Source organism: Poecilia formosa, unplaced genomic scaffold, assembly GCF_000485575.1.
Source record: "Poecilia formosa unplaced genomic scaffold, Poecilia_formosa-5.1.2 Scaffold421, whole genome shotgun sequence".
Taxonomy (NCBI): Eukaryota; Metazoa; Chordata; class Actinopteri; order Cyprinodontiformes; family Poeciliidae; genus Poecilia; species Poecilia formosa.
Window position 1 is genome coordinate 437,054 of NW_006800360.1, and position 13,871 is coordinate 450,924.

The following is a 13,871-nucleotide window of genomic DNA, read 5'->3' on the forward strand; positions in this document are numbered from 1 at the left end:
GAACCTGACATACAATTTTAATATTGCTAATATGTTTTAGGTCTTCTTAAAAAGCCTGAACATCTAATATTACAGTTTTTGTTGTGTTTTCTTATTTACAGATAAAAAGGCACGAGTGGATAACTTTGTACATTTTTTTTAAATAGTCATGGTTTTATTATCACAAAGTTACTTCACCATAGTGATCTTTGTAGCAAAGTGGTGAAAATGTGAATTACCAGGGCCATTCATAAGTTGAGTTCTGCTCAGCAGTGACTATAGATGTAACTTTAGATGAGAAAATCATTTTGATCCCAGCTGAGAGTGAAAGAAAACTTTCTGAACCTGGATCAGTTGCTATTGTAAATGTTCTGCTTCTGACAATAGGCTCTGTTGCTCAACAACATGGGGCACTAGTTGACAATATAGATTCTGGTAGTTTTGAATGAAATAAGTCTGATAACAAAAAGACTATTTATTGAGTTGATGACACACAGATTATGTGGATGCTCAAAGGTGTAAATATGCAACACAAACAGTTAAGCACCAAATTTTTCGTCCCTGCTGCATTTAGGTTTCAAGTAATTTTCTGACTGAGTTAACATTGTGGAGTGACTCAGCCAGAGTCCTGTGTTCAATCTGATGAGATTCTGTAGAAGCATTTCAGGCTGTCCAGCCAGAAAGTGCCTGCTGGATCTGTGTGTCTGCTGAGCTTATGTGAACTGCTTCTCAGTGAAAAGCACCTCAGAACAGTTGCAAATGGGATAATTAAACATTGTTGTGATGATGTGCTGAAGACAAAGTGTTGGAAAGAGCAAGAGCTTCTTAAAAAGATAGAAACCCAATTTAAAGCATCAGATAGTGAAGTTAAATTTATGTGTGACATGTAGCATTTTTATAATGACTGAAGGTTACAGTTACTAGCAATAAAAATAGCACCGAAAAATGCATTCTACTGCCCCTTTAACATCAGTAAAACTTTTTAAATTAATTATTGAGAAGAATATAATGTTCGATGTGGTATTTTAATACTATGAAAATAACTGATTATTAAAAAATAATTTGTCTCCTTAACTACCTACTTCTTGACTGAATGGAAATCATCCTAAATTTATTATCCAGTTATCAGTTTGGTTATTCAGTTTGTATTTTAATATATTTTGGTAAGTGTCATGATTAGGTTGGTTGGTTGATGGAGGATTCAAATGCAGAACGATAGAGATGTGGAGTAGGTGATTAAAACTGGTTTATTGAAAGATGAGGAATAAAAAAAACTTACAAAAAATCCACAGAGATCAGGACAGAAAACAATTCATAAATCTCAGGAAATCTAAACACATAAACATTCCAGAAAGGAGGAATGGAAGAAACCAGTGATGAGAAACAGATGAAGAGGTGAGAGTACTGGGAGGTTGAATGTTGAAACAAAGGACCAAGTTAATTGACAGTTTGTAGGTGTGAGTGCAGAGAGAAAATGGCACAGGGGGCGAGGAAGAGTACACAGGAGAAAAGGAAATAAATCTAACACTAAAGAAACAGTGAGTAATAAAGCATAAACAAGAAATAAACTTAATTAGAAACACTAGAACTCAACTAAAGAAGAACAGAAACTAGATTGATCTAATCAAAGAATGAGACCAGCTAAGTCATGGTCATCACTACACTGATCACACTGCATTGGAACAACAGTTGTTCAAATGGATATAAGAATATTTGAAGAATGCTGACTGATGTCAATGAAATAATATACAATTAAATTTGTAAAGCGCTTTAAAACAACAGTGTTGGCCAAAGTCCTGTACACTAAAACAAAAATGTAACAAAACAATTAAGACATTAAAGCCAACACCTCAAACTGAGTCAAAAGTCACAGAAAAAACAAGATAAGTAAAGATTTACATAGAGGAAGTTAATCTGCCTGTCTGATTTTCAAAGGCCAAGTTCCAAGTATATGCAGTAAATCAATAACTTCATGTGAAATGAAAACCAGTCATTTTGTAAAGTTTTATAAGAAACCTGAGTACTCAGAAATTTTTCAGTGTTTTTATCCACCGGCTTTAAGATATCATTTGATATTCATATTCTGGTTCACAAGAACCTGAATGAAAATTTTAATATCACTAATATGTTGTAGGTTTTCTGAAATTTTTTGACCTTTGGTTGCCTTTTTGATTACTTGTTCAGACAATCACCTGGTACTATGATAGGTTTTGTTGTGAAGATGTGAATTACACAGGCCCATCATGTTTCACTCACTGGTACTTATAGATGCAACTAGCACAGAGGGAAAATCTATTGTTCAAAACAAAATACTTTGAATGACAAGAGCAATTGGGTAATAATGACAGTGGTAGACATTTACAGTTGAAACCAGATATTTACAAAGTAAAAATAAAAAATTTTCCTCACGAGTTAAATCAGATGAAATTTCTCTTGTTTCAGGTCATCTAGAATGATCAAAATTATTTGTATTTGATAAATATGAGAAAACTTTGAAAGAACATTTCAAATATTCATGTTTCTTTTGTAACTTTCTTAAAATTCAGAAGTGTACATACATGTGGCCAGGTCAGGGAAAATATATTTTAAACTGTATGACTTAGGTCAAGCTGTTTTAGTTCATTCTATAAACCTCTGACAAATTAAGTGGCACTTCTAAATTATTTGGAGTCGCACCTTGTTTAACACGATGGGAAACTCTAAACGAATCAGAAAGACATCATGGAAGAGAAATGTGCAGCTTCTTAAATGTGGTTCATCTTTGTCCGGTGGGTGGGCGTAGGTGCCACCCATATATATGTGTGTGTGTGTGTGTGTGTGTATATATATATATATATATATATATATATATATATATGTGTGTGTACACATATACTGTCTTCCAGTAGATGGCTGTAATGCACATCCAAACGTTTTTTTTGCCAACCGCCAATAAATCTCAAGAAGAAGAAGAAGACGACGACCAACGCTAAGCGAAGGAGCTAAATGGTGAATGTCTGACGGTGACGAATCTTCAACCTGAAACTACACCAAGGGATGATCTAAGGTAAAATTAGCTGCTCATATCATGTCTCTTTGTTTTTAATATGAACTTTGCACGAAGGCAGTTGTCTCCTTAAATCAAGTGGTGTCTTGTAAAGAAGGTTTGGGTAGAAAGCGGAACACCGAAAGTATAAAGTTTAATTTGGAGCGGGGTTCTGTTCCATAGTTTAGAGATTAGCTTTTAAACAAAAGTTATGAAAACTGCTGGTTGAAGTTTAGTTTAAATTTATTTGCTACTCAAACCCATCCACCACGATAAGGTGGCAGCCCATAGAGGGGTGACCGGAAAAAAAAGAAATATATTTTTTAAATATAAAGTTACCTTAAAAAATTATAGGGTCAAAATTTTATAAAAATGTGTGCCTTTGAAGAAAACATTATTTTATTTAATATTAAAATTATTTTTAATATTGAATATGACTTGATTAAATAGAAAATAGTGTGTCTCATTTAATGCCATGAATTACCAATTTTTTGTGTCAATTGGTCACACGGCAAACATCTATTTACATTTGTTTGTTAGGAGTTTTGTTTGTTGACGGTCCCTAAGTGAACCTCCCAGCGCTTGAGGAGGGATCGGTAGAGAACGGCTGGCCGACATAAGCATTCATAAATCGGATCAACCTTGAGCTAGATGCCGCTTACTCTGCGGAGCGCGAATATCTAACTTGAAACTAACTTCACTGCAGTCTGCTTTTGTGAAGTAACAAGTTTTTTGGCTGGTTCTACCGAACGGTCGGGCTCTTTAGGGCGAAGTTGTAGTCTCGCTGCTGAAAATTGAGTGCGGGATCAGGCGCCGCCTTGTCGGGATTTCCAAACCGCTTTAGCGCGTGAACCCTAATCACAAGGGCAGGTCTTGTGCGAAATTCTGTTCCCCTATGAAAATGTTTCCCCTTCGTCGGGAGCGCGCACTGCAGCCAGAGAGGCGGATCCGTCGGATCTGACGTTTTCACGGCGCTTCTGATCGATTTCTCGGTAAAAACTACTCATATAATCATGTCAGTGTTGTAACTTTCAGTTTAATCGGCAGATATCAAAGTAGAAAATAAATAAATAAACGAGGTCTTGTGTGGAGGTCTTTTTACCTCCACACAAAGATCGAAGAGCATCGATCTTTTTCCAACTTTTGTCACTTAAGCCTGACAATTAAAAGTCAGACATCAACCACGGGTTTCCAACACATTGTGCATATTTCTGAGTTTTCATTGCTGATATAAGAGGATAGAAGCTGGCTGACAGCAGGGCACAAAAAATTAAGACTTTCTGAAAAGATGAGCGTGTAGGCTTTCTGGTAAATCCCGTTATATAAAATATGACAGATTTCTGGATAAAAAAATTCTAGTTGATCTTTGGTAGCTCAGTCATACTGTCAGACATAACAATCATTGAGATTTTGAAAATATTTTGTCATTATTTGCCAAAGTTACGAGGGGGGCAACCAATTTTTTTTAGCTGCCTGAAATAACCTGTTTCCCTCCAGAACATGGGAACAAATAATTTTTTTCACAAACTCTTCAACTGTGCTTATTCCTCTCTTCATCAACCACAAATCCTGTGATATTGGTAACATTTGTGGCACTAAGGGTCTTCAATATTGAACCTGTTCACAATATTTAATATTCTGACATAGTGAATTTGGAGTTTCATTAGTTATAATCATCAACGCTAAAGGAATAAACATTTAAAATATATCAGCCTGTATGTAATGAATGAATATAATGTACAAGTTTCAGTTTTTGAATGGAATTATTGATTTACACCAACTTTCTCATGATATTCTAATTTTATGACCAAAACCTACAGAACTTGTATTTCTTTTCCAGTAGTTGACTTGATGCCTCAATGTGTATGTTCATAGAAGATTGGCATTACTAATGTTTAGTTATTTATAACAAATCATATAATCACTTCAACATTCAGTAACAAAATCACATATCACATGCTTTCCCAATATCCTGCAGCCCTGCTTCATGCTAAAGTCTCCTGAGTTCCTACAGGTTAACAGTGTGTTTGTTTCTTTGTTTCTTGTCTTGCAGATGAAGACTTTCAGCATTCGGTGTCGCAGTTTGGTTCATCCTGAATTTCCATGAGATGATGTTTTCAGCACCAGAGAAGTTTAATCCTGTCTTTAACAATGATCTGTTGGGTGACAAAATCTATGCTACTGGTAAATTTATTTATGACATAAAAATGGATATTTTATTAGAATACTATTTTTTTTAAATGCTATTTTTAATGGTGGCCAAGTGTAAACTCTGTGTCTATATAATCAGATCCATTTACTTGCACTTTCATTTTAAGTCAAAGTCTTGAAAACAAATGCCCTTTTTGTGGTCCGACACCAATTTGTTAAAAAGTGCCGTGGCAGAAGCGTATTACGTTTTGAAGGAGAGTACACAGTTTGTTCAAAGTCCTGACCTGAACCCTATTAAGGTGATGCGGTATGACCTTGAAAAGGTTGTTCATCCTGGAAAACTTTTCATTATGGCTGAATTAGAAACATTCAGCAAAGATTAATGGAACAAAATTCCTCCACAGCTAGAAAAGATTCACTGTATGATATCATCACTTGGCTGTTGTTTTTACTGCTAATAGTGACCCAACCAGTTATTTAGCTTAGAGGGAAATCACTTTTCACACCACTGTAGTTCCTGAGTCTCATGCCTCCACATTTCCCATGTCTTTTTCTTGGCTGGTGGCCAGCATAAAGTCAGCAGCCTTGATGGATCTGGAGGAAGGTCTGATTACTTTGACCAGAGACAAAATGTTGTCTAGCAAATCAGAGGTTGAGGGTGTTTATCAAAGAGAAATACAGCAGATACACCTGAAGACTTTGGAGTGGCCTAGTCAAAGTCCTGACATGGGCAACAAATGACAAACTGTAAGCAGCAGTAAAATGCTGCTTAGTTTAACTGACATATAGAGTCATGGACACAACAATGGCAAATCCACAGAACATTTTCCTAAATGTCATGGAGATCGTCAGGATGTTTTTGTTAGTTGATGTGTGACTTTTATTTTATGACATTTTGGGTCAGCAGTGATTCTGAAAGTGGATCTCTCCTATGAAGGTTATTTTCTCTCTCTTCCAGGCTTGACCTCTGACCTTAACTGAAGCAATGAGGCCCTGAGAGCATTAGATGTTGTTCTAGGTCCTTCTGTGACCTGCTGTAGAGGTCATTGATTCCTCTTGGAGTCATTTTGGTGGACTCCTCACTCCTTGGAATATTCTTCACTGTTCAATAATAATATAATAATAATCTTTATTTAAGCATGTTTGTCCCATTGAAATCCAAATATTTCTTTTACAAGAGAAATTTGTCCAAGACTGCAGCACACAGAGACTGAAAAACAAAACAAAACCACTCTATTACAACACATGGTCACAATAAACATTAACTTGCAATAAAACAAATGACTCAAGTAAAACATGAGTTCATAAGTTCTCCATCTGTGGATCATGGTTCTCACTGAGGTTTTCTTCCATCCCAAAGACTCAGTAATGGATCTAGAACCCTTTCCAGACTGATGGATGTCAGTGAATTTGTTTTTCATTTTAAATCTCTTCAGATCAGTCAAGTGTTGTTTGAGATATTTCAGTCTACTTTATGTTGTCATAGAAGTTATTAAGTGATTTCTTGTTTCAACTGGTCAGACTGTAGATTTGGTAATTTCCTGATAAATAAGATTATCTTAAAAAAAAACCAAGGCTATGTTTGTCTGATATTAAAAATGTTTTGTGGTTTGACAGAAAAGCAAAAACAGAAGAAATTTGCATGTTAATCAAATTTGGATCTCAAGAACTAAGTTGTATAGATTGCAGCTTTTTGGATATGAATAGTCATGTAATGTTCCTTGAGATGAAATGTGTTGTGAATTAAAATTTTATAAAGTAAATTCAGTAATTGCAGCAAATAATGCCAAGGAGACGTTGACACCTGTTAGAAGCCAGCCTAGTAATATAAATGACAGTAGTAAGACTATTGGATAGAAATGCTCAAAATATTGAAAATACCTTGAATATAAGAATACATTTTAAATTCACCACCTTTAATCTGGGTTACACAGAATTTCTACCTAACAATGCAAATATCCGTGTCAGACATTTTTCATGTCTGACAGACAAAATATCTTTGACTGATATTAATTTCAGCCAGTGTAAAAGAAAAAAAGACTGTCACACCTACTGTAGAAAAATGAACAGGGTGTGATCATGAAATCTATCAGATGAAAAGATAAACATTCTCAATCCGTTTTCAGATGAACAAATTTAAAATCCTATGGTCAAAATGGGTGACATATATAAACCAAACACAATATGCATGAATATTGGATTGATAAAAATTAGTAAAAAAGATAGTTTTCATCTTTCAGGAAGTGTCTATTTGCTGTATAATTTCCTTATGGTTATGTACATAAAATTATCGTATTTTCAAAGTAGTACTCCTTTGCTCCCTCTTTGTGTTCTGTTTTTATTTTGTTGTAAATGTAAATGGTAAAGAGAAGGAACTTTGTAATTGATCACAGACCGTAGCTGTAACCTTGAGGTGGAATAAGGCTTTCATAATCTTCTCAGTGCTTCAAAAATAACTAATTAACTGTTTGTCTGTCCATGTATTAATGTGCCGCTGATATAGAACTGCTAAAAGAAGTAATCAAAACAAGGGGAAAAAAATAGTGATAGAAAAACTGCTCTTTCTCTTTACAGATGACTCTGATGAGAGACTTCAGAGTCGATTCAATCACATGTCATCTAACTGAGTATGAGATAGAGGGTGAATGCTGTCCTATGTGTCCTCCTGGTATGTTCCAGTTAGTTATGAATTACTGATTATTCTGATATAAAATCTGGAACAGTTACACTGCTTTCATGGCCTGAAGGTGATTCATCATGCAAAGTACCATCCTGCTCTTTAATATGAAAAACTGTGTTTATTTCTCAACAGGCACTCGAGTCAAAACAGACTGTACAGAATTTAAAAGTACATCCTGCCAGAAATGCCCAGAGAGGACTTATATGGACCTGCCAAATAGACTAAAGAGATGTTATCCATGTTCTACCTGTGGTTCAGGTGCAGTTACTTGACTGTTACTTTTCAACTTTTTTATTTTATTTTATTTTCCATAAGAAAATCTGTTTACAACCACAAACAGTCCAAAATATTTGCAGTGAATTAAAAAAAAATATCCAATATCTTTAGAATGGCTTTTATCTTACAATAAATGTGAGAAAATGGCCTTAATGGCCTTGTTCTGACAATGTTGATCTAAGGTAATGAATAGTTTCTCTAGATAAGCTAATCGGAGTTTCTCTTTGTTCTAATTCCTAAATATATAAACTAGATGCTCCTGTTATAAGAACTAAAGCTAAAAGGAGTTTTTTTGGGTAGACTAATATCAGTTTTTTTTTTTTTTGTGGATAAGTTAAAAATTTGTCTAAAATAAGAAGAATTCCACAGTTTATGAAGTATATAAACTAGATGCTCCTGTTCTTGGGAAGGACGCTTCACTCACTGTCCCTGCTGGTCGTGGCACTGGTGCATTGTAGCTTTGCCTCTGTCGGTCTGCCCCAGGGCAGCTGTTGCTACAATGTAGCTTACCTCCATGAATGTGTGAATGTGTGTGTGAATGAATTGATCTGGTTAGTGATGTTAGACTATTATTTTGAACATAATTGTAAATCATTTATTGAGATTTCTCCTTTCATTCACTTGTAGAAACTATTCTGACTCATTTAAATGAGGTTCACCATGTTGATGTCAGTTTCCTCCATACATGTGTAATCTGTATGTGTTCACAGGAGCTGGTCTGAAGGAAAAGCGAGGATGTAAACGAACTGCTGACACAGTTTGTGAACCAATGGAGGGATTCTACTGTACAGACTCTACATCAGAAGGCTGTGTTGTGGCACAGAAACACAGGAGCTGTGAACCAGGACAGTTCATCAGCAGGATGGGTTGGTCTGATTCTCTTCAACACATAAATGCTCTGATTTTTAGATGAATTCTGACTTTTGAACATTTGAAAAGAATAAACTGAGTTACATGTTGATCAGAATCTTCTGACTAACTTTAAACTGATCTGTGTTTGTACAGGAACAGCCTCCACAGACACAGAATGCTCTGAATGCATCAGTGGATCATTTTCTGATGGAACAATGTTGTCATGTCAGAATCACACACAGTAAGATAGTCTCTTACAAACAGTATAAACACAGGAGAAAGTTTTACCAAATTTACCTGAATGAATGTTTCTGTTATTTCAGGTGTGAAAAAGAAAACCTTCAGCTGATAAAAGCAGGAACAGCTTCAACTGATGCTGAATGTGGAGAAAAAAGTTCCAACATCACAGGAATTGTGATCGGTGTTCTGGTGGTTTTTTTAGTTGCAGCAACAATTGGTGGTGTTTTTCTCTGGAAATATCACAAAAATACAAAATCAAGTGAGATGAATAAATACAAATTAAAATATTAGCATTCTAAAAAGAATTACTGTTTTAATAATTGTAACATTTCGTTTTTAACAGTTGTACAAAAGGTTTTAACAGTTGTAGAGGCAAATCAACGACGGGTAAGTAAGTTTATAACTGAACTGTAATGTGAACAGATATTGATGCCAAAATTTATTTTACCAAATAATTTGTCTTTTCTACATAAAAGGACAGTACAGGAGGAGCAGAAGAGGAAGTCGCTTTCAATATGCCAGGTAAGAAGAACATTGTTCTTGAATAATATCAGACAGTTTTTCTGGGCATTATTCTGAAAAACTGAGATTTTTCTCTCTAAGGAATGAAATCAAACTGATCTGATTCTGCTTGAGCTGCTGTTCTGGATGTTGCCATCAATATCTAATCTATTTGGTGCATTTTTTTATTTTCTATCTACAGTGCAAGAAACCCCAAGATAAACACCTGGATGAAAATCACTGATCACTGTAGATGAAATGATTCAAGGTCTGAGTTGAACCAAACTAGATACTGAGTCGTTTATGCAGTGATCAGAAAGAACAGCTAAAACTCAAACTCCCTTCTCCACCATCCATGGTCGTCACTCTACATCCATCACACTGCACAGGAGAAAAAGTTTTAGAACTTGACTGTTTATTGTCAAAGTATCAGATCTGTGACTGTAACCCTGAATGATTAGATTAGGTAATGGACAATAACTGGCTTGTACTTGTACAGCGTTTTATCAAGATCAGAGGACACCAAAGCACTTCACACTACAGTCATTCACACACACAAGCTGATGGTTTCACGTCTGACAGAAGTGAGCCTGCTATTCATCATCACCACCAGGCCCTCTGACCACCAGCAGGTGAGGCAGATGAACTGTCCTGCCCAAGGACACGACGACAGAGGCAGGTGGAGCCAGGATAGAACCAGCAACCCGCCGACTGCAGGGCAAAGTCCTGCCATCAGTAAATCAATGACTCCATGTGAAACGAAACTAAGTCTTTTGTTCAGTTTTATAAGAAACCTGTATACTCAGAATCTCATCAGTGACTTCATCCACAAGAACCTGACATTAAATTTTAATATTGCTAATATGTTTTTAGGTCTTCTGAAAACCTTAAAAAGCCTGAACATCTTTGCTGTTGTGTTTTATTTACAGATAAAAAGGCACGAGTGGATAACTTTGTATATAATAAATTTCCTTTTTTTAAATAATGTTATGCTTTTATTATCACAGTTACTTCATAGTGATCTTTGTAGCAAAGTGGTGAAAATGTGAATTACCAGGGCTATTCATAAGTTGAGTTGTTCTGCTCAGCAGTGATTATAGATGTAACTTTAGATGAGAAACTCATTTAGGTCCCAGCTGAGAGTGAAAGGTAGAACGTTGAAACAGGACCAAGTTAATTGACTGACATTTTATAGGTGTGAGTGCAGAGAGAAAATGGCACGGGGGTGAGGAAGAGTACACAGGAGAAAAGGAAATAAATCTAACACTAAAGAATAACTAGACTAGAGAAACAATAAAATGAGTAATAAAGCATAAGCTAGAAACACTAGAACTCAACTAAGCAAAACACAAATTGACTGATATAGATTCTGGGGAACAGAAACTAGGCTGATGTGGTCTCTGTTTTAATCTAATCAAAGAATGAGACTAAGGAACACAAGATAATAAACTAAAATCAAATTAATTCCAAAGCAACTCAACAACCCGGTGTTTCGCTGATCACCATCAGGGCCTCTAGATAAGCGCGCTGAACAAGCATCGCTCATAACGAGCACGCGCGTATTTTGCCGCCTGGGCGGTGCGGAGCGGCGAGGGGAAGCAGGGGAACCATATCTGATAGGGAAACGTGAATCCACGTGATCCAGATAGGGTTAGGGTTAGACAATTGTTTTGCAACAATGTGTTTTGCAAGAGTGATAAATTCAGGAATGTGGGTTTTTAGCTTGCAGCAGACTTTGCAACATGAAGCAATGATAGGAAATAGGTTTTAACAGGACGTCTGGAGACGAACACAATGTTTACTTGTTGAGAGCAGTTTATAATGAAAGTTGAATCGAGTTTACATCAATGTGATCGGCCTCTTATAAAGGTTGTTGAAATAATCACGTGCAATACACGGGAACTATGAATCTTTTATTTTCTTTAGTAACCCACTAAATTAACGATGAAGTAACAAAATTTATTTTCGCTTTATAAAATGATAAAACACCACAAGTTCAACGTATAACTTTGGCGCAGACAACTTTATAATCTCCTGCTCTGTTTGCGCAACAGCAAATGCAACAGACACCTGTATACGTAACAGCGTTAGAATATAGGTAGCCGAGATTTTTAGTCCAGGTTTTTGCTGGGCTGGTCGAACCATAGACATTAGAAATAATATTATGGGACTAGCCATAGACTACCTATACTAATTTAACATGAAAACGCCATTACAAATGCAGAAGATGCGTAACTGAAAGAGAAACCAATCCTCGGAGTTTAAATTTGTGAAGGTAAGTTTGGGTGTGTATGCGTGAGTGTGAAAGGATTCATTTCAAAATCCGTCTACGACATGGACTTTAGGGTTCACGGACTTTAGTAATCTAAAGCTTAGCTGGGAATAATTGATGTTTTCTGTTCCCAACACCAGTGACTCATATTCAGCTGACAAAATAAACCGAAGTTATTTTACATGTAAATTCAACAAACGTGCCTTCACAAATATAAACACCGACGGTTGGTTTCTCTTTCAGTTACACATCTACTGCATTTGTAATGGCGTTTTAATGTCAAGTTAGGGTGTCTATTTTTTCACTGACACTTTAAGGATCGTAAACAAAGGACATAAAAACTGATGCTGAGAGTTAAAGTCTCTTTCAAACTGCTTTGCTAAGCAAAAATCTGTTTCCCTTTCTTCTGTGTGCTGTAACTGTGAGGAAGTGTGTTTTGATGACTCGGGATCTGTGAGTTTTTGCATTAAGCGTTCAGTTTGGTGTCACACAACCAATCACAGTGTGACACACCAAAAATAAAGTTAACTTCCGTTTTATGAATGTCAATTTCCAATGTAAAAAGTTTGTTAGAAATGGAAATGGATGTGTGTTCACCGTGGTGCAGAAATTCACCTGCACCAAGGTGAACCCAAGTTGGACTTTATTTGGATTTAAAATAAACGGTATTTAATTGTAATAAATACCTTTCTCTCCGTGTTATCTTGAACTTGGGGAAAATTTAGTGATTGTTGTTAATACTTGAAGGGAACCACACCTTTATACTTTCACTTTCTTTTACAGGTTCAGGAATTTGGATTTGTTGAGCCCCAGAGAAGTTTACTCCTACCTTTGAGAATGATTTCAAGAAGAAAAACTGGGGCTGCGATGCCTGTGCTCCTGGTAAATTTATTTATGACATAGCAATGGATAATTTAATACAACATTGTTTCTATAAAATGGTAATTTCCTGACTAGTTTAACTTTGAGTATCTTCATAATCACATCTAAATATTTAAAAAACAAATTAATTTTTATCATGTTTTTTGTAAAAAAAAAAAAAAAAAATACATATTGTAAGATGTCTAAAAGTGTTGCCGAATATCTTTAAGTAATCTAGGTGAAACATAACAAATTACATTTACTTATCTTACGGAGTAAATTCTTTGTGTATTTGTGCTCTTTAAACTAGTTTTTAAATTATGTACTTTAATTTTACTATATAAAATTATCTTTAAAAAATATTTTGTATTCACTTAGGTTATGTTCGTCTGATATTTTTGAGAGGTGTTTTATGATCTGAAACATTTAGGTTTGACAGAAAAGTAAAACAAAAGGAATCTGCATGTCATCAAATTTGGAGAACTAAATTGTATTGATTGTTGTTTTTCTGGATATAAATAGTCTTGTAATATTCCTTGAAATGAAATGTGAATTGGAACTTTATAGATAAACTGAGCCAAACTCAATAATAGCAAATGATGCTAAAAATTATTGACTGCTATTAAGCTAGCCTAACATTATAACTGTTGATATAAATTAATGTTGTTGACATAAAACTGAACTGCTAAAGTTAATCAAAACAAGGCAAATAAATAACTGATCTAAAAGGGATTTGAGCCTTTCTGCAGGAAATCTGGTTCTAATTCTTGGAAAAACCTCTTCACAGATGATTCTGGTGAGAGACTTCAGAGTCGATTCAGTCACATGTCATCAAACTGAGTACAAGATGGGCGAAAAGTGCTGTCTTATGTGTCCTATTGGTATGTTCCAGTTAGTTATAAATTATGGTTTATTCTGACATAGACTGCTACAGTTACACTGCTTTCATTGCCTGAAGTTTGTTCATCATGCAAAGGACTATCCTGCATTTTAAATTGAGAAACTTTTATTTTCCAACAGGCAAAAGAGTCAAA

The 13,871-nt window shown here is 35.4% G+C and overlaps 1 protein-coding gene and 1 long non-coding RNA gene across 4 annotated transcripts in view; both read left to right on the forward strand.

Moving 5' to 3' along the window:
• The window catches only part of LOC103155323 (uncharacterized), a 22,878-nt gene extending 9,007 nt beyond the window's left edge, over positions 1-13,871 (forward strand). The window contains exons 2-5 of one of the 2 annotated variants that reach the window (XR_478026.2): positions 11,929-11,979; positions 12,760-12,858; positions 13,625-13,718; positions 13,858-13,871. This is a non-coding gene — a long non-coding RNA (uncharacterized LOC103155323). Of the gene's footprint in view, positions 1-11,928; positions 11,980-12,093; positions 12,430-12,759; positions 12,859-13,624; positions 13,719-13,857 lie in introns of those variants that run through there. The other variant, XR_001659414.1, reaches the window with a different exon arrangement.
• On the forward strand, positions 2,909-10,682 carry LOC103155324 (tumor necrosis factor receptor superfamily member 14-like). Of its 2 annotated transcripts, none has more exons than XM_016663457.1 (10): positions 2,909-3,025; positions 5,058-5,188; positions 7,730-7,823; positions 7,968-8,093; positions 8,822-8,977; positions 9,117-9,204; positions 9,287-9,462; positions 9,547-9,590; positions 9,685-9,725; positions 9,907-10,682. In XM_016663457.1, the coding sequence occupies exons 2-10, from the start codon at positions 5,156-5,158 to the stop codon at positions 9,959-9,961; spliced, it is 813 nt and encodes a 270-aa protein (XP_016518943.1). In that variant the 5' UTR covers positions 2,909-3,025; positions 5,058-5,155; the 3' UTR covers positions 9,962-10,682. The 2 variants fall into 2 exon arrangements, with proteins under 2 accessions (XP_016518943.1, XP_007577040.1); XM_007576978.2 differs by having other exon boundaries at positions 2,910-3,025; positions 9,680-9,725.